The sequence below is a fragment of the Theropithecus gelada genome, chromosome 20 (assembly GCF_003255815.1).
Source record: "Theropithecus gelada isolate Dixy chromosome 20, Tgel_1.0, whole genome shotgun sequence".
Classification (NCBI taxonomy): Eukaryota; Metazoa; Chordata; class Mammalia; order Primates; family Cercopithecidae; genus Theropithecus; species Theropithecus gelada.
In genome coordinates, this window is record NC_037688.1 from 35,546,412 (window position 1) to 35,573,782 (window position 27,371).

A 27,371-nucleotide genomic window follows, 5' to 3' on the forward strand; every position below is an offset into this window, starting at 1 on the left:
ATATTCCTAAGCCCAGTGCTGTGTTGCCCTTGAGCCACCCCTCTCCCCTGCCTACCCACCTCCATGTTAGCTGTTGGTTGTGATAGCCAGTCTTAGGGTCCTTCTAGAAGAAGCCAGTGGCCGGGCCTCCTCATTGCCATGGTTAGTGTCCCAAAGCCTTCTCACTGTCCTAGGTCAAGCTGTGATACTATTCTCCGAGAAGTGCCTTCCCTTTGTCACCTGGCCAATTTCTGCTCTGAAAACAGACCCAGGGAGAAGCGAGGGAGACAGGAGCACAATTACTCAGCCCATAATGCAAGGTGAAGACCTGACCACCAACCTGAAGCCCACCAACCAAGAGTCCGTGTGGTTCAACTCCCACCTGCCTCTCCAGCCCAACCTCAAAGCAATCGGCCCTTTGTTTTCATAGTCCAGCCACACTGGCTGCTTCCCAGTCTTCCTCCCACCATAGGGCTTTGCACATCCTGTTCCCTCTGGTTCCCTCTGCTGCCAACCCTCAACAGAGGGTCATCTTCCAATGCTCGTAAGTTGCTCTATTGGAGCAGTGATCACTCTGTGTTTGATCCATTTATAGATGTCTCCTCTTGTAGCCCATGAGCTCCTGGATGGTCATGGCAAACTTCCGCCTTCTCTGTGTATTCCCAACTCAGCATGCACAGTGCCTAGCATGCAGTAAACACTCAGAAAATGGTTATCCAGTGGCTGGAAATTAAGGGTAAATTTGTGGGACTCTGAACTTGGGTCTCTCCTATAAACTCTGGGGGACAACCAGCTTGAAAAGAGAAATTTTTTGGTCTAGATGTTTGATCCAGGCCAAACTTTGATCAAATGTAATCAGACTCTGAATGCATGTGTATTTATCTCAAGACAAAATTTAAGCCTGAATTCTTCAAAGACTAAATTAAATTGCCTGCTTCTCAGAGCTGCTTGCTAAAGTGATGCTTCCATACTCAACACTGGCTTGAACATTTATTAAAGTCTTAAACTCAGAGTGGTGAAAAGGCCATCATCTTTGGAGTTAAACTAGGCCTAGAATTGAATTCCAGCTGTGCTAGTTACGTAAGCCTGGGCAAGATTGCTGCATCTGTAAGCCTTGATTTCACTTTTTAAAAAGTGGAGTTAAAATGCCTGCCTCATAGACTTTTTGTGAGGGTTAATTACGAAATAGCTGTTATATAGGAGGGTTCTGAAATGTGAGTTTCCTTTCCAAGGAAGTGCACATATAGAGACACAGAATAGCAGTCTTAAACTGTTTTCTTCATCGTGTTTCATTCATTCGGTTACCCAGTCATTGAAACACTTGTGCATTCCTCTGGTCAATCACTATTTCTTGAGAAGCAACACTATATCCAGCAGGAAGAGAAGGGCTACAGATACTATAAGCAGCACAGACATGCTCCATGGGGCTTAAATTGTGGTGGAAAAGAAAGTCAATAAATAAATAATTATAACCTATGGTACGTGCTAAAAAGTATCTCCAGTGTAGACACTAAAGTATTAAGGAAACTAAAATGGAGATACATTTCAGGTGGAGTGATTAGTTACAGCTCCTCTGGGAGGATATGTGAGTGAGATCTGAAGGATGAGGAGCCAGCTCTAAGGAGAGCAGAGGAAAGGCTGTCCAGGCAGCGATGACAGCACGTGCAAAGGCCCTGAGGTCAGAAAGTTCTAGGGACAATCAAAAGGCCAAATGCCTTGAGCTGTGGGTGGGAGGTGAAGATGGGGAAGTGCACAGGAGTTTATAGTACACTGCTGGCTATGGACATGCCCTGCTTTTCTGCAGAACCAGAGTCCAGCAGACAGAGCAACAGGTCAAGGTGGGGCTAATACAAGGAGATATGACTGGCAGTTCATGGGAGAGAATGTGGTCCGCCAAGTAGAATGCAGATATGAGGAGCATCAGGGGATGAAAATTCAAGGCTGGGCAGACCCATCAGGGGTATAGCAGGAGGTATGCATGGCCTAATATTGGTGAGGCTGCTTCTGACCTCAGGTGGGCGTCCTGCTGGCAAGGGGAGAGGTCTTGGGGAAATGCAGTTCACTGGGATGACTTGATGGCTCAGGAGGGCTGGCTGGTAAAAACATAGCAGGATCCCACTCCCACAAGAGTGAGCAAACGTGGCAGAAAACAGATCCTGGCAGAAGTGAGGGAGACAGGAGCACAATTACCCAGCCCATAATGCAAGGTGAAGACCTGACCACCAACCTGAAGCCCAGCAACCAAGAGTCCGTGTGGTTCAACTCGGGCCTGCCTCTCAAGCCCAACCTCAAAGCAAGCACCCCTTTGTTTTCATATTCCAGCCACACTGGCTACTTCCCAGTCTTCCTCCCACCATAGGGCCTTTGCACATGCTGTTCCCTCTACCTAGAACACTATTCCCTTCACTCTTTACCGACTTAACTCCTTCCCTTCCCCAGGGATGCCTCTCTGATAGCCCTGATTGGGAAAAATTCTCAATTTACACAATTCATGCCCTTAGTGGCATGAGACCACATTTCAACTTAACGTTTATTTGCGTAACTATTTTTGAATATGTGCCTTTTATACGCTCCAAAAAGAGGAGAAAGCAATACACTACATCCTCCCGTGCCTAGTGCGGTGCCCACTGCTGGATATTTACAGAACAAATTAGTTAATTTGTAAAACAAACAAACAAACAAACAAAACAAGAAGTGCCAGTTTGGCTCCTTCGTAACTGGCTTAGATGGATAATTCTCAGAGTGTGGAGCTGGAATTAGCAGCAGCCGCAGCACCTGGAAACAAACATTAGAAATGCAAACCCCCATCACAGGCCTACAGAATCGGAGAAGAAGGGAAGGATTGCAATCTTCGTTTTAATAAACCCTGCGGGTTATTACAGTGCACACTTTGGTTTGAGATCCACTGTCCTAATTCCTTTGTTTTGAACTTTCAGGTGAGACTTAAGAGGACACCCCTGTGCAGATAAGAGCTCTATTAGGCAGGAAGCTAAGCTGATCATTTTGGACGCACCTTGGTAGTGGGCTGGATTGTGGACATGACATGAGGGCTTTTGAAGGGCACAGTCACATAAAGACTCAGCTGCATGGGGAAGCTGACTTAGTCTCCGCACCCAGGAGATGTGCGTGCAGTTTCCTAGTTAGTGACACTGTGGACACAAGACCCAGCTGTTGACACACGCTGCAATGCCTAAATTTTACTAGGGTGAACTTGGGGGTAGAAAAATTGAGATATTTGCCAAGATAAGTTAATCCTGCAAACTTGCAAACACAAGGAATGCCATTCTTGTCCGAACAGAGCAGGGATCTGCAAGAATAGGATCTCTGTGGGCATGAATATCTTCCCCACAATCTCCAGAGCCTTCGTGTTCTGTAGGCTCCTCCTGTATATCTTCTAACAGTGGGAGCCCAGTAAAAGTTGCTTACATGCATTATTGAGTGAGTGAGTGAATCAATGAATGTATAAATAAATAGAAGAAGAGATCAACAAATGCTTTGTCTAATGCAGTACAAACGTGGCTTCTTTCTACTCCACAGCCTCCTATTGCTGGAGGAAGTTCATCTCTATTTAACCCTCTTCCTCTTAGCATTAGTTTTAGGTTAGACCTGGACATTGGAGGAAGAGAAGAAGCTTGCAAGTTACATTAACATGCTTTATTTTTTCACTGTAAAAGGAAGTTAGGAGGTAGGAAGGCCAGTCCCTGCTGGAGAAGCAGTCCCACGAAGACAGGGAGCATACTGGTTTGGTTCACTCTACCTCCAGCACCTTGAACAGAGCTAGCAACTAATCCTTGCTCTGCACATAGCAGTTGCTAACTGGAGGTACCGAATGACTGTTCTGTGGCAAGCCTGAGCCTCCTTTTTTGTCACCTCATTTCATTCTTACCACAAAGAAACATACCAGCTCCACGTTACAAAGGAGAAAGCCAAAGCTAGAGAATTTGAGTAAAGGCGCTAAATACAAACTCAGACCCACTGACCCCAAGTTCATTCCTCCAGCCCAGGCTGGTTCCCAGCGCCAGCTACCAGCCGGATTCTTAGCTGCCTCCAGTTTTGTGACATTTTTATCATTGGATCCGGGAAGATAAATCCACCTCTTGGGCTCCTGCCCTGTTTGTTGCTACTCCTGGAACTCTCAGGGTTCCTTAATCTGGGAGTCAAACAGTATGACACAGGAAAGGAAAGGGATTGGCGGTCTGGCTCCTGACAGGTCACAGAATTTTGCTTTGCCTTCTCACCGTTTAGAATCTCTGCTGAAGGCGTGGACATCGTTTTGGATTGCCTCTGTGGGGACAACACTGGAAAAGGTCTCAGTCTTCTCAAACCCTTGGGAACCTACATTTTATACGGTGAGTGCAAAACAGCATCAGGGACGTGGTCGGCAATAGGTAACTCTGCACGTGCGCCTGCAAAGGCTCTGAAAAGTGAATTGTGCAGATACGTTGGGATAGTGGGATGGGGGTGTTTCATTTTTTTAATGTCTCCTATAATGTTTCTACTGCTGTGAATTCTTTTCAGTTGTAAAATAACGTGTGCCTTCTGTCCTAGGTCCTATTATTTCAAATGGGATAAAGCAAGACCAAGCCAATGTGGTCACTGATATGAGTAGAACCATTACGGGGCATCACTTGTAGAAGGTAGCACAGGTGGAAAATAGGAAGGTCTTCAAAGGAAGTTCAGAAATAAAGAAGGCATGAAGGACCCACAGTAGGATGAGGGAGAGTGGCTAGGACATGCGGGTTTTAAGGGAGGATCTTCACTATTCGAGAAGTTGCAAAGTACACACTCTTCTTCCCCTAAACTACTCCTGAGCATCCCACTCAAGACAGAAGCTCTGGATAGATGGAGCTCATGTCTGTTTCCATCTCTTTCTACATTCACTTCTATGCTCTTAGGAGTGGAAGAGATGTATGAAAAACAACCGGGAGAAGATTTTCTCCAGCAAAATGAGGCTCCAAGGCCTCCTTTCTCTCTTCTTTTTCTTCTCTTCTGTCATAGGCATGCAAACTAATTTAAACATTAGTCTCCACAAACTAAAGTAGGAGTATTTGAAGCTAAATGGCATATTCTGACACTAAACAATATTGGATTTATCCAGCGTTTGAGATTCTTGGTACCTTCGTCCCCTGTTGGTACAACAGAAGAGTCTTAATTCTGGGTAACTCAGAAAAAAACACTAATTCCCTGCTATTACCTGTAGAGCTTATAAAATAAATATTTCAGGGGTATAAATATGCAAGCATCTTTTTGTCATCTTCAGATCATTGTAACAGAAAGAAGGCCGAGCTCACCAGAGGCAGGTAAACATCCCATTGCTGGAGTGTTCCAGTAATTTCAATCATGGCCATGTATTTCCTCTGAAGTGGATGTGTAGCTTATTATTATCAATGAGAGTCACTGCACATTGCAAGGATATCGGATATGACTAACACGTAAGTCAAATGCAGATGGATGATGTAGTCATCCTTACTTATCACTTACCAATAATTCTATTTTTGCCCCAGTTTCATGATGTCATTTTGGTGAAATTCAACTTGATTATTCAATTTGAGTAGTTCACAATTATCGAATTCATTACATTGATCACTTGGTCACTAATTGATCGAAGTCTAGTACTGTGATGCCCTGTGGTACTCACCCCACAAAAACAGAAGCAATGGTTCGCTATTAGGTTGGTGCAAGGATAATTGCGGTCTTTGGCATTAAAAGTCATGACAAAAACCATAATTACTTATGCACCAACCTAGTAACTGGCTACTAGTTTACCCAGGCTAAATAGTTTAAAATACACATGATTATGTTATTAAATAACTCCTCTCTGAGAAGAACTTACTCCCAAATCTTTGGAGACAAGGCAGGAAAGTCGTTGAAAAAGCACCTGTATGGTACTTGAATGTTCCCCATACTGTTAAGAGCTCTCTCATTCTCCCCTGCCCCCAAACCCTGTAAAGGATCTTTTCTCTCCACATGAGAATCTTAGGGAATCTTTCCCAACTCCGCCTCCCATCTACCCTCTGAATATTGCTTGTCCAATTGGCAAAACTGTTTCTCATACCACTTGTCTCAGACCTCTTTGGAGCTGACACATGGGTCACACCATTTTCTTGGTCCCTGGGCCTCTTTTCATTCTCATCTGCAAGCTTCTATACCCATTTTTTCCAATCCATCTATAGTCTAACTCTGCTCCACATCTCCCACCAGTTAGGTACCCAGCCCAGGTCAGAGCCCCAAGCTCCTCATTTGCTAGGGAATCAAATTCAGAATCACAAAAAAGGTTCACTAAGGAGCTCCCTTCTCAGTCTCAAAGAACAGACCTAAAGAGACATTTCGGCAACTCATATTTTATTCAAATGTTGGCCTACATCATATTTTTGCTACATGCCCAATTTTTCAAAGTAATGAAACGGTCACCATGAGAAACGTCACTTTCTCTTTGATTAGGGACACTTAGCTAAAATAGTCAACTTGATGCCTCATTCTCATTCCCCTCACTTTGCCAAGGCTTAATTAAATTTGTTTTCAAGATTTTGCCAGTTCCGGACCAAACAATTGCCATTTTTTTCATGCATAACAAGAGATGTCAATTTTCATTAGCAATTGCTTAATGAGGGAATCTTTCATTTTCAGGCTCATCCAACATGGTAACTGGAGAGACCAAGAGCTTCTTCAGCTTTGCAAAATCAGTAAGTATCCAGGCACATCTGACGTACTGTTGTGGCATGTTGATTCACACGTTGTGAGCTTCTTGTTTTTTTTTTTTTTTGAGACGGAGTCCCATTCTGTTGCCAGACTGGAGTACAATGGCATGATCTCGGCTCACTGCAACCTCCGACTGGTTCAAGCAATTCTCCTGCCTCAGCCTCCCTAGTAGCTGAGATTACAGGCACACACCACCACGCCCAGCTAATTTTTGTATTTTTAGTAGAGATGGGGTTTCACCATGTTGACCAGGATGGTCTCAATGTGTCCTCGTGATCCGCCTACCTCGGCCTCCCAAAGTGCTGGGATTACAGACGGGAGCCACCACACCCAGCTGTGAGCTCTTCTATCATAAGGCATTGACTTAATCTTGTCTTTCATGTTCATCATTCATTTCCAATAAAGCCTGCACTCCTGCCCTGCTCCCTGCAAATGGACAGGACCAGAATTTAGACTACTTTTGTCTAAATGAAACAGAAACGTGGGAGTGTCAGTGAAACTCAAGAAAGCTTCAACTTTCAGTCAAAATTGCTTAAGTGTTGGTGTCTTTAATCATTGGTCAAAAATGAACTTAACATTAGCGCATTTTCTTTGCTCCATAGAGAGGCCAGCCTTTCACTTGGCCACTTTCTGACTAGGTCTCTGGGGTACTGGAGATCTGTGTCCCCATCCTCTTGAACTGGAGATAGAAATGAGGACCCTATGACCTTAACAAGATTCTGGGGTGACTTGTACACTTGGGCAAGCTCATGAACCACTCTCTTGGGTGATCATGCTTTAAATATGGTGGTTAGTTTGTCAGCCATTGCGAAGCAATATCCCTGGGCATTCACCTCACTATGAATTGACTCCGATCTATCTTCCTATCTGGAGCTATACTTGCTAGAATTATACTAATGTGGGCTTGAACCTTTTTGAGACAGAGTTTAGCTCTCTGCACCCAGGTTGGAGTGTAGTGGCGTGATCTTGGCTCACTGCAACCTCCGCCTCCTGAACTCTAGCAACCCTCCTGTTTCAGCCTCCCAAGTAGCTGGGATTACAGGTGCCTGCCACTACACCCGGCTAATTTATTTATTATTTTGGTGGAGACAAGGTTTCACCCTGTTACCCAGGCTGGTTTCGAATTCCTGGGTTCAAGAAATCAGCTTGCCTCATCCTCCTAAAGTGTTGGGATTATAGGCGTGATCCATTGCACCCGGCCAAACTTAATTTTTAAAATATCATTTCGGCCAGGCGCAGTGGCTCACGCCTGTAATCCCAGCACTTTGGAAGCCCGAGGCGGGCGGATCACGAGGTCAGGAGATCAAGACCATCCTGGCTAACATGGTGAAACCCCGTCTCTACTAAAAATACAAAAAAAATTAGCCGGGCATGGTGGCGGACACCTGTAGCCCCAGCTACTTGGGAGGCTGAGGCAGGAGAATGGCGTGAACCTGGGAGGCAGAGCTTGCCATGAGCTGAGATTGTGCCACTGCACTCCAGCCTGGGTGACAGAGCGAGACTCCATCTAAAAATGAAGTTAAGTTAAATTAAATTAAATTAAATTAAATTAAAATATCATTTCAGCACTCCTTTCCCAGTCCAAATTCCTTCTCTTCTTTGAAATGAACCACCAGTACCCCAGCACCAGCCAATATTCCTTATTTGGTTTTATGTTTCTACATTAATTTCATTAGGAAATGGGCTCCAGCTGCATCCATGTTGCTGCAAAGACATGATTCCATTCTTTTTTATGGCTGCATAGTATTCCATGGTGTATGTCTCACGTTTTCTTTATTCAGTCCACCATTGATGGGCACCTAGGTTGATTCCATGTGTTTGCTATTGTGAATAGAATGGCAATGAATATACAGGTGCATGTATCCTTTTGATAGAACGATTTACTTTCTTTTGGATATATACCCAGTAGTGGGACTGCTGGGTCAAATGGCAGGAACTTTCATTTTTACCCCTTCCCAACAGGGGATTGCTACTTTTCACAAGGGTTTGTTTTAGCCCCCTCTACTTTTGGACTTCTATGTGTCAGTGCAGCATCGATTGATCCACTCACTTGACAAGCATTTTCTGAGCACCTGCTGTTTTTGGTATTGTGCCAAGCACCAGGCTATCACAGTAAAGAAGATAGATGCACTTTGGGTCTTTTTGGTTCTTATATACTAATGAGGGAGACGAACCCAAAATAAGCAAGATGTGTTAATAACATGATTATAAATGGCTACTAAACCTCTGAAGGGGATAAAAATTGAGTGCTAAAATAGAAAATAGCAGGGTGGATGGAGGCAATTAAAACAAAGTGGTCAGGGAAAAGTATGGTAAGGAGTTTGGAATTCATTCGAAGTGTGGCACTATAGGGTATTCATATGCTCTCAAAGTGCCAACATTGGCTGCCAGAAACTTCAGCTCCAAACATTCTGGAATGGATAATAACTCCCTGCACTTGTGAGATTCGAATCAAAGGTCCTCTCTATGCGTTTGGGCTTTAAAATATAGGTCAAGGATCATCCTGACTACAGAACCTACAGGAGGAGTAAGAATGGAGTATAATGAAGGATGCTGTCTGGAGTGTGTCCCCTGAAGACAGGCTTTGTGCCATGCACAGCTGCTGTGTTGCTGTGACTGTAATTAACATGATGTTGACAGACTGCTGTGGGTAACCACACTGGTCCCAAATTACATACAATTGTAAGAAGTGTTTTCCCTTTCTCCCCTAAATGCACAATCCCAGCACACACTGTTAATGAAATAATTGCAGTGTGCCCATGCTCAACGAAGGCATTCATAAATGCACAGCCAGGATGGAGATGGAGATTCCTCTGCCCAAAGCAGGGGTTCCTATTACCAGAACGCTTTGTACCTGGAGGTCAAGAATGAGGATGTTTTCTTTCAGAGGCCTGCTCAAACACTAAGGGTCATTTGGAAGAAAACTGAAGAGAGGGCCTACCAAGAGGTGGAACTTTGCTCTGAAAAGTTCTAGAAAAAAAATTTTGCATGTATTCAAGAGAGGCTTAGAAATTGAAGGTCGACGGGAATTATACAGGAATTTCCCACTCAGCTATCTTAATGATGTTGCATCTTAAAATTGCTGCAGAGTTTATGCCTCACTATTTGCCAAACATGCCATTTTCTTTCACACCATAACGATGATGATACTCATAGAGGAAGTTAACATTTACAGAGCAATCTGACTCCATATTTGGAGCTCTTATTCACTAAACCAAAAACATCTTGTTCAAATTAAGATAAGAAAAATGGCGTATGTTTATAGAGCACCTCGTATGTGGCAGACACGATGCTAAGCACTTCATATGCATTAACACATTTACTCCTCATAACCACCCCGTGGGGATCAGTGAGGAAACTGAGCACAGAGAAGTTAAGAGATTTGCCTAAAGTCACACAGCTCATGAGTGACAAAGCTGAGATTCAAAACTAGGCATTCAGCTCTAAAACCTTCTTAACCACAACTGTGCAGCAAGTGTACATTTGCAGCAAGCATTCATTCCACAAACATTCACTGAGGCATTGCAGATACACTGTGAGGCAAGTTATTATTTTTCTATATTTGCTGTATTTCCCAAGTTGGTTTGTTTTCAATGAGGGTCCTAAAAATCACTGTCCCGTGGAATAGTATTTTGGATGTAAGGAATACTTTAAGTTATTTGGTGGTTTGCAAACCATGTGCCTCACCACACTATCTGTGCCACGAACCCTTGCCAGGTAAGACCATCAAAATTGGAACCTAAGAAACCTAAGGTCAAATGTGTGGCTCTTCTTGGTCCCCCAGCCCTCTCCAAATGTGCTTTTGTAAATATTTTTTTATATGAACCTCATCATTGTTTTCACCCTATCTTTTCCATGCTTATTCTCCTAATGACATAAGCTTCCCAATTTAAAAAAATAAAAAATTTCACTTTAGTCAGTCTCCTTAATTCTTTTTGGAAAGAGGATATAAATGAACTCAATGATAACATAAATACTATCAATGTTTCTAAATGCCCATCACATTCCTCTTTGCATCCTGTATTGAAATGATATTGAACATCTTATCTCCTAGAATCCCCCAGAAACTGGACATTTGGATTTCTAACCTATAACCAGCACCAAAGGAAAAGCAATTAAATCACAACAAAGCAGTTGGATCCCCATTTCTCTAGGTTTCTAGTGGATTATTTACTTATTTTGATACTTGAAGGGAGGAGATGAGAGACTGGAAAAGAGATGGCCACACTGAATAGTTTGTAGGTATTTCACCCAGAATTTTAGTCCAGGGTATCTCGGCTTTAGTGCTATGGATATTTGGGGCTGGGTAATTCTTTGTTGTAGATTATTCTTTGCTGTGAATATTCTTTGTCCTGAGCATTGTGGGATGTTTAGTTGCATCCCTGGCTTCTACCCAAGGTTGGGGACAAAACTATGCCAGTTCAGAACCACTGATTCAGTCCCAACAGTTTGACCTCATCATTTCTTCATGCTGTCCCTTCTTCCTAAATCACCCCTCCTCCCTCTTCTTTATCCAATGGATCCCTACCCACCTCCCCAGATTTAGCCTTGTCATAGCCACTCCCCCAGGAAAGCTGCTCCTGCAGTCAGAGAGGCCACCTCAGTCATGTCCCCCACCACACTGTGTAAACTTTTCTGCCATCCTACTTCCTTTAACAACCCCATCATCACCACCACCATTCACTGAGCCGAGTGCTTTACACTTAATAACAGAACATTGTAGAGCAACAGTTCAACTCCGAAGCTGATGATCCTGACCGTGTGCTTAATGTTTCAACTACATGTGGCCTTGTAGTTAGTTTTGATCTCTCTCTCCCACTTAGACCTGAGCGTCTCATAAGCATCACTATCTATGGCTTCCCATGTACTTGCAACAGTGCCTAGCAAAATATATGCTTTAAAAAAAATATACCACTGTCCAAGGTAGGTGGATCACGAGGTCAGGAGTTCAAGACCAGCCTGGCCAAGATGGTGAAACCCCGTCTCTGCCAAAAATACAAAAATTAGCTGGGCATGATGGCAGGTGCCTGTAATCCCAGCTACTCAGGAGGCTGAGGCAGAGAATTGCTTGAACTTGGGAGGCAGAGGTTGCAGAGAACTGAGATCATGCCACTGCACTCCAGCCTGGGTGACAGAGCAAGACTCCATCTCAAAAAATAAAAATAAAAAATAAAATTCACCATCAAGAGCAACCCCTTGGCCAGTGGAGTCTGCTAAGCTGCAGCCCCATGCTCCCCCTGTAGTCGCTGATGACATCAGCAATGCTGCAAATGTAGCCTTAATCCTGGTATTGAGTTCCTATAACCCGATACACCACCTCTCTTTGCAGTGGTGGCAGGTGGAGAAGGTGAACCCCATCAAGCTGTACGAGGAGAACAAAGTCATCGCGGGGTTTTCCCTTTTAAATCTGCTCTTCAAACAAGGCCGGGCGGGCCTCATTCGGGGAGTGGTGGAAAAACTCATAGGGCTCTACAACCAGAAGAAGATCAAGCCTGTGGTGGACTCCTTGTGGGCTCTGGAGGAGGTAAGAATGGTGCTTTTCCTCTGAAGATAAACTCTTTAACTCAGGAAGGTTTGGGCAGCCAAATACAATCTTCTACTAAATGATTTTTTTCCCAGATGAGTTTGTTTTAAATGAGGGTCCTAAAAGTCACCTGTACCATAGAATAGTACTTTGGATATAGGAAATACTTTAAGTTCTTTGGTGATTTGCAAACCACGTGCCTCATCACACCATTTGTACTATGAACCTTTCCCAGGTAAGGCCACCAAATTTTTATGGATGTCTATAATTTGGTGTGGTTACAACAGCGTGTATACATTGTTGAGGCATCATATATTATTGTCACCTTTTGAGTACATAAGAGATGAATGTCAGAGCAGATAGTGGCTCTGAGTTGAAAAGATTTGTGTGCTCAGCTGGGTGCCTTGAGCCCCGATGAGATATTAGCTATCACCATGGACTTTGGAATTACTACTGAATTGTTGGGTCTAATGTTGGATGGAGCCTTTTTATTAGTTGATCTTCCAAAAGTTATAGTATTTGAAAGCATTCCTTGATCACAAGGACATTCAGAACCCCTAATGGAGCCTTGAAGGATACTGGAACATGAACTGCTTGTATTGGTTCATATGACCCTTGCTAGGAGGAGGTAGGGTCTAGAAAATCCTTCAAGTAAGGGGAAGGTTTGGGCAGTTGGTAAATCAGTTAATGGCAGCTAGCAGAAGAAATGAAGAGATGTGGCCTGGATTTTAAGAGGCATTTCACTAAGAAGCCTAAGTCAGGATTTTGTAACCTTGGCTTCAGGGAGCCATGAAACCCCTGAAAAATATTTTAAAATATGTGAGAATTTTTTTTTTATTGTTTTGCATTTTGTCTGAGGGAAGGGCCTTATGGTATAATTACTTTGTTGTACTTTTGCAAGTCACAAATATCTTTAAAAAAATAACAAGTATGAACGTTCTAGTGGGTGTGCTTCTGGCAAGAAGGCTGTGTCTGTTTGCCTAAATGATTACATTGGCCCAAATCCAGTGGCTTCTCTAAGCACAGAAATACCACTAGAAAGGCTCTTTGGGGGTCACTGTATATTCAAATACAACTGGTCCTAGATCAATGGACCAGGAATATGCCTATATCTCTCTTTAATACTGCAGTGTCATGGATGGACTTAAAACCTTTAGCCACCAAAAACCTTGTTTGTTTTTTAAGATAAAATAAATGCGCATTACAGAAATTCCTCAATTAACCAGAAACTTAAGGAGAAAATAAACTGCAAGTCCACATTCCAGAGAAGGATAACATTGTTAACATTTTGGTTTGCTTCCTTCCAGTCTTTTTTCTATTGCAGATGCTCTCTGTGATTCAATTTAGTGCTAAATCAAATCAGATAATTGTGCATGCCTTCTGCTGTGTAATTGCCAGTACAGCTAGCCTATTGCTATAATTTTCTTTAAATGTTTTTAATTCAATGAGTCAGACACCCGTATGGTATTCACTATCATATCTCAATGGAATAGGGAAAGGGCTGGGCTACCTGGTTACTGGGTTCTCAGTGGTTAGGAAGGAGAGAAAACTGGGAATCATCAAGAAAAAAGATAAGAGATTAACTTGTCCATGGGCCAGAGAAGGTGACTTATACTTGAACTCAGGGTCCAAAAGGACCCAACAAATCTGGCAGCATTTAAGTGAGAATTGAAATCCAAGAGGAGTCCACTTGGCCCAGTGGGTTCTTGTTCTAGTATTTGAAATCACCCCTTGGTTACAATGGTAATTGAACCACCAAATATTTATTGAACAACTACTGTGTGCCCAGTACTGAGCAAATGCTGGAGACACAATGATGAACAAATGGCCAAGATCCCAAGACTTCAGGGAGTTTCCATTCAGAGGAGTAGGAGGAGATAGGAAATACTGAAATACAATAAGCAAGGTTGTTGCCTGTCATAGTAAGTTCTTAGAAGGAGATAAATTAGGATATATGTTGGTGACAGGAAAGGGGAGACTTAGTTTCTACAGAGCAATGTTGCTTAACTTATTTTTCATTGTTGCTCCTCTAAACAGACTTTTTAGATATTATTTTGCCTAATCAATAAACTCATGAAGTTTTACTACCATATGTGTGTGTATGTGCAAGTATGTGTGTGTTAATGTCCTGTATGTATGTCTGTATTTTGTATATTAAAAGAGTAATTTTTTTTTATCTTCCAAGAGCCAATGTTCACCCCACTAGGGTGACACCATGCTTATTGAGAATGCATGCTGTAGAGAAACTTTAAAGAGGGAAGGTTTATCTGAGTAGGTATCATGTGAGCTGGAACATGAAGGAGGCAAGAAACTAAAGGGAGAGAATTCTACACAAGGAGACCCCCAAAAACAAAGGGGTGAGGAACAAAAGATTTTGGTAAATCCCAAAGGTGGATTATTGTGAGCCAAGGAGGGAATGGTACAAGGAGACTCTGAGTAGGTTAGCAAGGGCTGGATGGAAATTTGGGTTTTACTCTAAGCAGCATGGGGGCTGCTATAGGTTCAGAGTCAGGAGGTGCCACCTCCTGGTCCCAAGGGTGTTATCCATCAGGACAGAAGCTGAAATTGCCAGGCAGGATCCTGGGCAACTAGGCAACTACAGAAGTCTGATATTCAAGGAAGATCTCAATCCAGCTAAGGAATAGGATAAGCTGCTCACTACAGACCAGGAAGCCTCCCAATGGGAAAGCTCAGCTAGCATTAAGGAGGGTCTGACCAGGCACAGATGGTGCACATGAGGCAGCAAGACTCATCTCCAACCCTCAGTGCTGGGGGAAATGGAGCTCCATGCATGCTGGGGTTGTCAGCACTGGTTCAAAGACTGAGTCCACTAAGGATGCAGAGCAAAGGTACTCAGGACCAGCAGTAACGAGAGATGAGAAAGCTAAGGCTGGCAGCTTGCTTGACTGAGTCATGGATTATATGCAAGCAAGTCTGGGACTTTACCTTGAACATACTTCTTCCATCTTTATTCTTAGCTCTGTCATCTAAGCTGGGTGGACTCAAGAAATACCTAAACCAGATCTTGTCTAACCTAGCTTAAAATCCTCCCACGGCTTCCTGAAGTGCAGTCTAAATTCCTTGTTGAGGTCTGTAGGGCCCTGCACTGTCTGACTCCTGCCCATCCATTACCCTCACCTCCTCCTTCAACCTCACCTCCTCCACTCAAGCTTCAGCACCATGCATGTTTCTGGTCCTTGAGCCTACCCAGGCCTTCCCTGTCTTGAGCCTTTGAACGTGTTGTTCCTTCTGTTTTGAACACTCCTCTTCTCAATTTTTGACAGTCTGCTTCCTTCAGGTCTCAGCCTCAGTATGACCTGTACAGAGAAGCCTTCCCCAGCCCCACTCTTGAAAGTAGCACCCTGCACAGCCACTGCAACCCAGGCCATTCTCTCTCCCTTTACCCCATTTATACTCTCCATTGTATTTCCTGCCAGTTGAAATGATCCTCTTCTTTTATTTGTCAACTTGTTTGGACTCTTGCCTCCCTTCCACTAGAATTTAAACCCTACATGAGGGAAGACCTAGACTATATTGTTCCAGATCCCAGAGCTCAATACATAACTTACTATGTGAATGAAACAATCCACCAACACAGAGAAAGAGGACTAGTTGGATTTTTTTTTTTTTTTTTTTGTCGAGACGGATTCTCGCTCTGTCGCCCAGGCTGGAGTGCTGTGGCTGGATCTCAGCTCACTGCAAGCTCCGCCTCCCGGGTTCACGCCATTCTCCTGCCTCAGCCTCCCAAGTAGCTGGGACTACAGGCACCCGCCACCTCGCCCGGCTAGTTTTTTGTATTTTTTTAGTAGAGACAGGGTTTCACTGTGTTCGCCAGGATGGTCTCGTAGTTGGATATTTTCTATATTTTAACAATAAATATTTGTTGAATGAGTGAATTAATGAATGAATGGATGGATGAATGAATGAACAAGCTATAATTTTAAAAGATTATGTTAAGACAAGCTTTCTCAAAATAAGAAAATAAATAAATATAAGACAGGGTTTCTCAGCCTGGACATGACTGAGATTTTGGGCTGAATAATTTTTTTGCTGGGTAGCGAGGGACTGCCCTGTGCACTGTAGAATGGTGAGCAGCAACCTTGGCCTCTACTCCTGTACTGCCAGTGGTGGCAATAGAAAATGTCCCCAGACATTGTCAGATGTCTCCTGGACGGGACAAGGGTAGGGGAAAAACCACTGCTACTTGAGAACCACTGCTTTTAAAAGAAGCCGTGATAGCAAAGATAGTCACCAGCAAGACAAAGGAATTCTAGGTTCCTGTAGCAGAGTAATCCTCCACAGAAAGGAGAGAGACAGCTGTAGCCTGTTTGCCAACAACAGCACCCACAGCCAGTCATCAAGAACACCCACCAACTTTCTGCCGGCTTTCTGCAATATTTACAGACATCTGTTTAGAGCTGCAGTCGGACCAAACGTGGCTATTTATCAAACCCACGCAGCTCTTCTGGGCCTGAGGAGAGTATAACATGCTTATTACTTGCAAACCTCTGAAGGACTATAATGATTTTTCCCCTCCCCTTCGGTAAATGATTGCACAAAATTGCTTCTCAAGCCAGCTCTATAACTTCATCTATGGAATAGAAAGCCCATAGGGATTCAAAGAAAATTTTCTTGGGCTCTCTGAGCCTCAAACTAGAAGATTTAATAATATCAGAGACGATTCAAGTTTCCTCTTAGCCATCTGTCTTTGACTTTATTGTAAATTTAATTCACAAAGCAGAGTGGATCTACTTCAGCCTCGGGTTTGCTTCCAGATAGTAAATGTGCAGCTGTACATTAAGTTGGAAGAAAGTTAATCTCACCAAACAGTTTAGAGATGGAAAAGAAATCAAAACTACTTGCATTTTTCAACCAAGCAGCAGTAACAGTGTTGAGTGCCTACTGTGTGCTGTGTGCTGTGTGCTAATCCTTTTTTACAATGTCAGGTCTACAGCAGTCATAGACAACATGTTAATTCTTGTATTTGTCAACCAAGCAGCAGTAACACTGCTGAGCACCTACTATGTGCTATATGACAATCCTATTTTAGAATGTAAAAGCTACAGAAGTCATAGACAATGTGTTTCCTGCCCTTGAGTTTATAATTTAATGTCTGAGACAAAAATAAAATTTATAAAACAATTAGTAACATAGTATGCAATCACAGATTATTAATTTCAACTACAACTGGATTTGAAAACAAGAGAGAACAATGTTAAGAGTCAATGTTAGCCAGGCTCAGTGGCTTACACCTGTAATCCCAGCACTTTGGGAGGCTGAGGCAAGTGGTTCTCTTGAGATTGGGAGTTCGAGACCAGCCTGGCCAACAGGGTGAAACCCCATCTCTAATAAAAATACAAAAAATTAGCAGGGCATGGTGGCAACGCCTGTTGTCCCAGCTACTTGGGAAGCTGAGGCAGGTGAATCGCTTGAACCTGGGAGGTGGAGGTTGCAGTGTGCCAAGATCGTGCCACTGCACCCCAGCCTTGGCAATAGAGCAAGACTCCGTTCCAAAAAAAAAAAAACGAGAGAGAGAGAGAGAATGTTGAGAGATGGATTTTACAGATGAGGTGGGGCTTCCTTGGGATGAGAAGGATAGGAATGATTTGGATGATACTGGAGTTACCAAAAATAGATATTACAAGCAGGAGGGACTATGTGAACAACATCACAGAAATGGGAATGAGTATGGAGTGGGTGGGGTACAGAGAAAAGCAGAGATTGTTGGCTGCAGAAGAGAGGAAGTAAGATTGGTTTGGTCAATGGAGTCAAATCATGGACCCCTTTGCTGCCAGGCAAAGGAGTATGAGCCGACATCCCGAGTAGGGGGATTGCTGTTGGAGAATATGGGGCCTAAGAAGCATGACACCATTTCATCTTCCCCGTTCCCTGAGGCCCACCCTGGCCCTAAGTATGATCACTGTAAAGATTCGCACTTAGATACAGCTGTGGTCTCTGATTAAAATTGCCTTCCCCCATCTGCCACTTCATAGTACACAGAGGGCTGCAGAGATCTCAACAATTTTTTTAATGTTCTATTGAAGACAGGATTTGGGCCAGGCATGGTGGCTCACACCTGTAATCCCAGCACTTTGGGAGGCCAAGGTGGGCAGATTGCTTGAGCCCAGGAGTTCGAGATCAGCCTGAGCAGCATGGTGAGACCCCATCTCTACTAAAAATACAAAATATTATCCAGGCGTGGTGGCACATACCTATGGTCCCAGCTACTCAGGAGGCTGAAGTGGGAGGATGACTTGAGTCTGGGGGGGTGGAGGTTGCAGTGAGCTGAGATCGCACCACTGCACTCCAACCTGGGTGACAGAGGAAGATCCTGTCTTTAAAATAAAAAAAATAAAAAAAATAAAAAAGACATTGTCTTTACTATTTTACATTATGTATATAAAAGTCTATGGCTACGCTCTCCAGTATGGTACCACTGGTCACGTACGGTTATTTAAATTTAAGCTAATTTAAATTAGGTCAAATTAAAAATTCAGTTCCTCAGCCTGGCACAGTGGCTCACACCTGCAATCCTAGCACTTTGGGCACTTTGGGAGGCTGATGCAGGTGGATCACGAGGTCAGGAGATCGAGACCATCCTGGCTAACATGGTGAAACCCTGTCTCTACTAAAAATACGAAAAATTAGCCAGGTATGGTGGCACGTGCCTGTAGTCCCAGCTACTCAGGAGGCTGAGGCAGGATAATTACTTGAACCTGGGAGGCGGAGGTTGCAGTGAGCGGAGATCATACCACTGTACTCCAGCCTGTGTGACAGAGCAAGAGTCCATCTCAAAAAAAAAAAAAAAAAAGATTAATGTGGGACACCAAAGACAGAGAGGGTAAAATGGCCTAAGTCAAGGCTGTGTGGCGATGTGACTGTCGGTTCTGAAGAAACTTCAACTCTAGCACCAGATTGAGAAGGGGACAGAGAGGATGAATGAGACCAAGCATTCAAAACAGATACCCCACCCCAAACTAGGAGGCAAAGACTCAAGGAGAAACCGTGGAAAGCCCAACTTAACTGTGGTAGATTTCAACTAGCTGGCATGGACCCTCTTTAAAAATTTAGAAGCTCCTTCTGAGGCACTGAGCACAGTGTGGGGTGAGGATTTAAAAGCATCTCCTGGCTTTGCAGACACTGCTGCTGCGCCATGGTCAATCCCACTATGTTGGGGTTGACAGTGCGGTTGATGGTGGGCCCTTGGGCCGTGTCTTCTTCGAGCTGTTTGCAGACAAGTTTCCAAAGCCAGCAAAAAACTTTCGTACTCTGAGCACTGGAGAGAAAGGATTTGGTTATAAGGGTTCCTGTTTTCACAGAATTATTCCAGGGTTTATGTGTCAGGGTGGTGACTTCACACATCATAATGGCACTGGTGGCAAGCTCATCTATGGAGAGAAATTAGATGACGAGAACTTCATCCTAAAGAATATAGGTCCTGGCATCTTTTCCATGGCAAATGCCAGACCCAACACAAATGGTTCCCAGTTTTTCATGTGCACTGCCAAGACTGAGTGGTTGGATGGCAAGCATGTGGTCTTTGGCAAGGCATGACGATTGTGGAGGCCATGGAGTGCTTTGGGTCCAGGAATGGCAAGGCCAGCAAGAAGGTCACCATTGCTGATTGTGGACAAGTCTAGTAAGTTTGACTTGTTTTTTATCTTAACCACCAAACCATTCCTTCTGTAGCTCCGGAGAGCACCCTCCACCCCATTTGCTCGGAGTATCCTATCATCTTTGTACTTTCGCTGCAGTTCCCTTTGGGTTCCATGTTTTCCTTGTTCCCTTCCATGCCTGGCTGGATTGCAGAGTGAAGTTTATGATTATGAAATAAAAACTCAATAACAACAACAAAAAAAGCCTCTCCCAAAAGCAGGCTGTGTGTGTTGTGTCATGTACACAGTGGTTTGGCGGGTGAACTGGTGGCAACCGGTCTGGCTGGGAGGCCGTGGCAATTTGGGGGGCATGAATATAGGTAAATCACCAACCCAAGTGGGGGTGTGGGATGGGAGAGAATAAACCCGTCTCAGCCATTGACAGAAAGGAAATCAGAAATAAAGGACAAAGGGGAAGCAAGAGTCAGAAATGACCAAGGGTCTTTTAACCTGGGAGGTCAGGAACAGGGAAGCCAGCAATGGAATTTTAGTTAGCGGGGATAGACACTGGTGTGAAAAAGTTGATGAGCTTAGATGTGAGTTTGGTTTAAAGTCATAGGAGGACATGCAGGTGGAGCTGTCCGCAGACAAGTCAAACCCTCAACCACATTCAGACTGGATAATTACTATTACGATTGCTACTACTATTACTACTACTGCTACTACAGTACCAACATTTCTAGAGGATGCGCTAAGTACTAGGCATTTTTCTAAGTGCTTTATGTATTAACTGATCTAAACTTCCCAACATCACAATAGTATCCAGGTACTATTATCCCCATCTTACCAATCACAAAAATGAGGCTCTAGAGAGATCATACTTGCCCATAGTCCCTGCTTACCATTGAATTTGATGGAAATTGGAACCCCAGGAAATTCTGATGCATAGAAGATTTTGGAAAGGGATAATAAAAGCCGGGCGCGGTGGCTCACGCCTGTAATCCCAGCACTTTGGGAGGCCGAGGCGGGCGGATCACGAGGTCAGGAGATCAAGACCATCCTGGCTAACACGGTGAAACCCCGTCTCTACTAAAAACACAAAAAATTAGCCAGGCGTGGTGGTACGTGCCTGTAGTCCCAGCTACTCGGAGGCTGAGGCAGGAGAATGGCGTGAACCCAGGAGGCGGAGCTTGCAGTGAGCCGAGATGGTGCCACTGCACTCCAGCCTGGGCGACAAAGCGAGACTCCATCTCAAAAAAAAAAAAAAAGGAATGAGCAAAATAATTCCATTAGGAAATGCTTAGCATAGCATGTTTCTATGTGCCAAGTACCTTGCATTCATTAACTCATTAAATCCTCATGATTACCCCCAGTGGCGAGGATTGTTACTCGCGTTGTGATACAAATGAGGGAATGAAGGCATACAGAGGAACAAGTTGCCCAAGGTCACACGGCCAATGCATGGCAAAACCATTGAGACCTAGGCAGTTTGGCTTTCGAGTCCATGCTATGGACATTAGCTTCTCCACTATGGTGGGAAAGACCAGAACCCTAGCACCCCGCTTTATTGCTGCCTATCTGTGAATCTTTCGTCCTTGGGCAGAGGATGAGGCATCCACAAACAGGCAGCAGTAAAGGAACCACCACGGCCATCTGACAGGTCATTAGTGTCGGCTGTTGCTGACAAGCCAGTAAGTACATACAGAAACAGCCTTTGGATTTGGCCCAAGCTCATTGTTGACCTTTCAGAAAGCAGTGTCAGTAGAATGATGGGGGCGGAAGTCTGAATGCAGAGGTTCGTGAAGGGAAGGTGCAGGGAGGACAGGCCAACAGCTGGCACAAGCCTCCTACCACCCGGCACTGAACAGGACAAATACCCGGAACCCAGCCAGGAGGAACAGAGGTCACTGGAGGGCTATTTAGAAAGCCGACTTGTGGTTGCCTAGGTCTGGGGGACTTGGAGAGAATGGAGAGGAACTGCTGATGGGCATGGCATTTCTTTTTGGAGAGATAAAATTGTTCTAAAATTAATGTAGTGATAATTTCACAACTCTGAATATGCTCTAAAAAAAACATTGAATCATACACTTTAAGTGGGTGAATTGTATGGCATATGAATTATATATAAAGCCAATATAGAGATATCATATATATACTAAGATAGATAGGCTAGTATACATATATATTGCACACGCGAATGGGAGAGATTGAAGGGCTATTTAATGCTGGGATCAGGGGAACTTGGGAGATGGGGAAGAGGCACAGCCTTAGAATCTCTGGATCCCTGGCCTCAATCCTTATTAATATCCTAGCTGCATGGCTTCGGAAAACCATCCCACCTGGTCCATTCTCCCAGTTTTCAGATGAGCAAAATGGGGCACTAGAAGCAATTGCTGTGTTTGCTGTAGGTCCCTACCCTTCATTTTTTCCTTCTTGAATGACTTCTTTCCCTTAAGTGGAATTGTAGATTTTTCATTGCAACATAATCACCCCAGTCACTTGCCCACATACACACATTTCCGATTTCCACTCACATTCCCCCAGCTGGCCTTAGTCTCATGTGTTTTCTGCAGCTCAGACTTTCCAGCACCATCACGCCCCCAGGCCCTGCCATGCCCTTGCACCCAGCCCTGCTCCGAGCTGCCCAACAGACCAAAGAAATTAAGGCACAGCTCTGCCTCAGCGTATTCATCTGTGACAGGCTGAATGATGGCCCCCTAAAGATGTCCACATCCTAATCCGTAGAATATTTGAACATGTTACTTCATATGGCAAAAGGGACCACGCAGGTGTGATTAAATGAAAGATTCTGAGACAAGGAGATTACCCTGGATCATGCAGATGAACCCAATACAATCACAAGGGCTTATGTAAGAGAGAGGCAGGAGGGTTGGAGTCAGAGGAGCAGATGTAATGGCAGAAGCAAGGGAAGAAGGGTGATGTGATACTGGGAATGGGAAGAGCCTGTAGAAGCCAGAAAAGCCACAAAAATTAAGAAGCCAGCCCTGCTGACACCTTCATGTTAGCCCTAAAGAAACAATGTCAGGCTTCTGATTTATGGAACTGTAAGAGGATAAATTTTTGTAGTTTTACCTAAATTTGAGATAATTTATTGTAGCAACAACTGGACACTAATACATACCACTAATGCCACTCAACAAATGCTTACAGAGTGCCTGCCTGCTGCACGCCAAGCACCGGGCCAGGCTTTGCAAACACAGTTGCAAGTGAGAAAGCCTGGGCCTATGCTCAGGGGCAGCCGAGATGGTGGAAGTGAACAGTCAGACAATTACATAAGCAGGAAATGAAGCCTGGAGGAAGAGAGCTGGGCAGGGGTGAGACCCAGGCCTGTGCCACACCAGACTCAGCCCTGGTGTCGACTCTTCTGCAAAACTATTCTTCCCTCTTGCCATTATCCCAACCTTGAATTAGGACGTACTGCTTGGGGAAAGGCCTGGAAGTTGGAGAGAGAGATGGAGGTTGGCACATTCAACAGAAAAAAGGTTCATCAGGCTGAACACAGAGTGATGGGGAGACTGACCTTGAATGGAGGGGAGAGGCAACAGGATAGGAGGCACTCCCACCAACCGCCAGAATATACCCATCACTCTGGTCTTACTGGACCACTGTGGTTTTCAGAAACCTGAGTCTCTGCGCCTCCCTGCCTTTGTTCCAGTTGTTAACTTGGCCTGCATGCCGTTCCCTCTTTCTTGTCCTCCTGCAAAATTCCTTTTAATACTCAGCCCTGGTGTCGACTCTTCTGCAAAACGATTCCTCCCTCTTGCCATTATCCCAACCCTGAGTTAGGAGGTACTGCTTTTAGATCCCATGGGCTTGCCTCCCTCATTGACATGCGCCTGGGTAATTTCCTATGAAAAATGGAGAGAATAATGCTACCTTCCTTCGGTTTCTATTTGGAGGAATTAAATGACCTAATGTACAAAAGATACTTAGCTTAATGACTGACAGAGAGTAAGTGCTCAGCGTTAGCTGTTATCATTACAGGGCATTGCAAATGCATTTCCCCCAGAGAGTTGAGATATTTGAGGTCAGGGACTCTTTGGCAAGGTGCCAAGGGAGGAGAACACAGGATACGCCCTGCAAAAGATTTCTGGGGCCTCAGGGCGTGCATTTTCATCAGCCTAGTGCAGCATCTCCCATCAAGGTTCTAAGCAGACAATTTCATCTATACCACGAGACCAGCGTGTTGCAGGATTAGGTTTATTCACAGCTCAGCACTCCTTGTTAGGAGTTTGGGAGCTCAGCTCTGAATACATTCCTGTTACAAAGGACATGCTCATCCTTGCCTTCACGCCTGTCATTCAGATGAAAATACTTCACAAAACTGGATTTCCCTGTGAGCCAGGGACAGAGTCAACTCACACTGCCTTTGGCTGTATTTTAAAAGATACAGACCAGGATTCTGCTGTTTCCAAAGGCTGGAAAGGTTCTGTTTGCCTTTGAGGTTGATGGAGAAATTACTTTATATGTCTTATTTGCAGAAAGGCAACAGAGGACCAATTTCAAGATTTTTCCAAGATATCTGTACTGATATGTTAATCACAGATTCCTTATTTGCTAGACTAAGTAGATAACTGTGCTGGAGACCAACATTCATGAATCTTGGGACATACATTCAAATCCGATAATGCATGAATAAAAGGTCACATCCTGGCAGATAAACATGCTGTGGATATTACCACTGCTCCCACCTCTAGAATACACACTCCGGTCTGAGCATCAGTATCCTCCATTAGAAGTGGGGATACTACCATGTTCCTTGTTATTGCATAGGGTTTTATGATTATTGTCATCAATTGAGTCCATATGTGGTGAATTCTTATACACTGTAAACCACTCTGCTGACATGGGGCATATTATAATGTGCAGAAGCAGCTCTGATTGGATGGGGCAAATACTTGGTCCAACAAACTGGTTTTTTGGTTTGTTTGTTTTTGTTTGTTTTTTGAGACAGAGTTTCACTCTTGTCACCCAGGCTGGAGTGCAATGGTGCAATCTCAGCTCACTGCAACCTCTGCCTCCCGGGTTCAAGCAATGATCCTGCCTCAGCCTCCTGAGTAGCTGGGGTTATAGGTGATGCCAGCCACCACGCCTGGCTAATTTTTGTATTTTTAGCAGAGACGGGGTTTCACCATGTTGGCCAGGCTGGTCTTGAACTCTTGAACTTAGGTGATCCACCTGCCTCGGCCTCCCAAAGTGCTGGGATTCCAGGTGTGAGCCACTGCGCCCAGCCCAAACTGGGTTTCTTAACCCTTCCACTCCTAGCGGTTTGTCCTGTAGCACTTCATTTTTCTCTTCCTCCTTTTCCTCCCCTATAAAATGGGAACAGCTGACTTTATTTCCCAAAACAGTTATGTATGAGTTTACTAGGGCTGTTGTAACAAAGTACCACAAGCCAAGTGGCTTACACAACAGAAATGTGTTGTCTCACCATTCTGGAGGCTGGAAGTGTAAAGACCAAAGTGTCTGCAGGGTCTGTTCCTTCTGAGGGTCACAAAGGAATCTGTTTCATGCCTGTCTCCTAGATCTGGCCATCTTTGGTGTTCTTTGGCTTATAGACACATCACCTCTATCTCTGCCTTCGTCTTCACAAGGCATTCCCTCTGTGGGCATCTATCTCCAAAATTCCCCCACTTTATAAAAACACTAGTATTGGATTAGGGCCCACCCTACTTCAGTATAATCTCATCTTAACTAATGACATCTCCAAAATCTCCATTTCTAAATAAGGTTGCAGTGGTGTTGCTGGGAGTTAGGATTTCAACATAGGAATACTTGGGAAAGCAGGGAGGGACACAGTTATATCCATAACAAATTGTAGGTCAGATATGATCAGAAACAGAAGATGCCTTGCAAATTATAAAGGGTTAAAGAGATAACATTTTGCAAGAGGGTTAAAAGGGCAAAGTGCAGATTAAGTTCAAGTCCCCCCTCCTCCAGTTATAGCTGTGATTTCTTGGAAGGGTGGCTTCACTTCTTTCCTAAGCCTTGCTTTTGCTATCTGTGAAATGAGGATGGTAGCAGGGCCTCCTCTTTGGGGTTGCTGTGAAAACATCATGAGGCTGTGTGTACAGGGCTTAAGGCATGCCTTGGCACCCAGTACAAGCCAGCCTCTGTTACCAGATCACCTAGGGTGGGCTGGGTGGGGCCCTGCCTTTCCATCACCTTTCCGTCAAACCTCCCAGAGCTGGTTTCCTCCCTGATGTGCCACTGCTGTGGTGCAAACAGGCTTACCAGTGCCCTTTCCTCATGCTTGTACTCATTTCCAAAGGCAATTGTGGGAGCTGCTTTATGGAACAGAAGCTCCGAACAGCACAAATGATAAACACATGCTGGTGTTTGCATTCCTCCAACCCTCCAACCATCTAGTCTCTGATGACTAAACTGTTGGCTTGTTTTGGGAGGTTCTGCCAGGAAAGTGCCACGCTCCAGTTAGTCATTTAATAAACTCTAAGTGAGCAGCTGCCTGCAGAGCCATGGACAGATGACAAAGTAGCAATCATGGCTAAAGAGTGATGTCTGCCCAGAGCCAGGCACTGTGCTGAGCACTTTACGTGCATTGGCTCATCTAGACTCATGGCAATGCTATAGGGAAAGAACTATTATTGCCCCCGTTTTACAGATGAGGGCACTGAGGCTTAGACATTAAGTGAGCTGGTGAAGGTTACACAGACAAAAAGTGGTGGAGCCAAAACTCCACTCTCAGACTGACTCTCTCCTGAAGCTGTGCTTGTCACCAAGGCCTCAACCCCCTCCTGAGCGGCGATGACTTTGTCCTGAGCTCTTCAACCTGGTTGCCCCATCTCCCTGATTGGAGGCGTCCTGATTTGCAGTGGAGAGATTGGCTTGAACACCCTGGTTCATCAGTTCCTAACTTCTGTGATTAGACAGGTGACACCGCATCTCAAACCTTTCTGCATCTGTAACCCTTGCTCTTCCTGCCTGTTTCACAGTCTCTTGCAGGCAGTGTGTAAGCTGTAAACTGCATGCTGTGTACAGAAATGCCGCAGAGTGGGTGCTTGATACAACTTTAGCTTGCTTCTTCCACTTCCCTTCCAAAACGTGCGTCATTTTCATAGCTTCCCTAGCACATTCACACGTGTTATCATTCAGTGAGTTTGCTCAACAGACACCAAGCGAGTGAGGATGGGGACGTGGTGATTAAGCTCTGTTCCCATGACCAGGAGCTGAAAACCACGTGATGCTCACCCAACCTTTCCAGGGTTGATAAAAAGATGGAGATGAGGAGAGCGGATGCTTTCTCCAAGACACACAGCTCTACTAAGTAGTAGCACAGATTCCCTTGACTTTGAGGCCAGTACTTGAGCCTCACCACTTCCCTTTCAGCCTCACCCAAATGGCTGCAAATGACCAACTAGTTGGCTTTCAATTTCATTGCATTTTTATTGTTTGGCAGTAGGACATACTCCACGTGAGCGTGTTTACCTCCCAAGCTACCATATGCAAGGCTGTGCTGGGAAGTGAAGAGGTGTCAATTCAAAGAGGCTGTATCTGACTCTACACCTTCTATTTGCACAGCATTTATTTGCCTT

The 27,371-nt window shown here is 44.4% G+C and overlaps 1 protein-coding gene across 2 annotated transcripts in view; it reads left to right on the plus strand.

Annotated features, from left to right (window-relative positions):
- VAT1L (vesicle amine transport 1 like) overlaps window positions 1–27,371 on the plus strand; it is a 202,636-nt gene that overhangs the window by 81,356 nt on the left and 93,909 nt on the right. For both annotated transcript variants that reach the window (XM_025370417.1, XM_025370415.1), the window contains exons 5-7: window positions 4,225–4,328; window positions 6,607–6,662; window positions 12,008–12,202. In XM_025370417.1, the coding sequence (XP_025226202.1) occupies window positions 4,225–4,328; window positions 6,607–6,662; window positions 12,008–12,202 (355 nt within the window). The remainder of the gene's footprint in view (window positions 1–4,224; window positions 4,329–6,606; window positions 6,663–12,007; window positions 12,203–27,371) is intronic.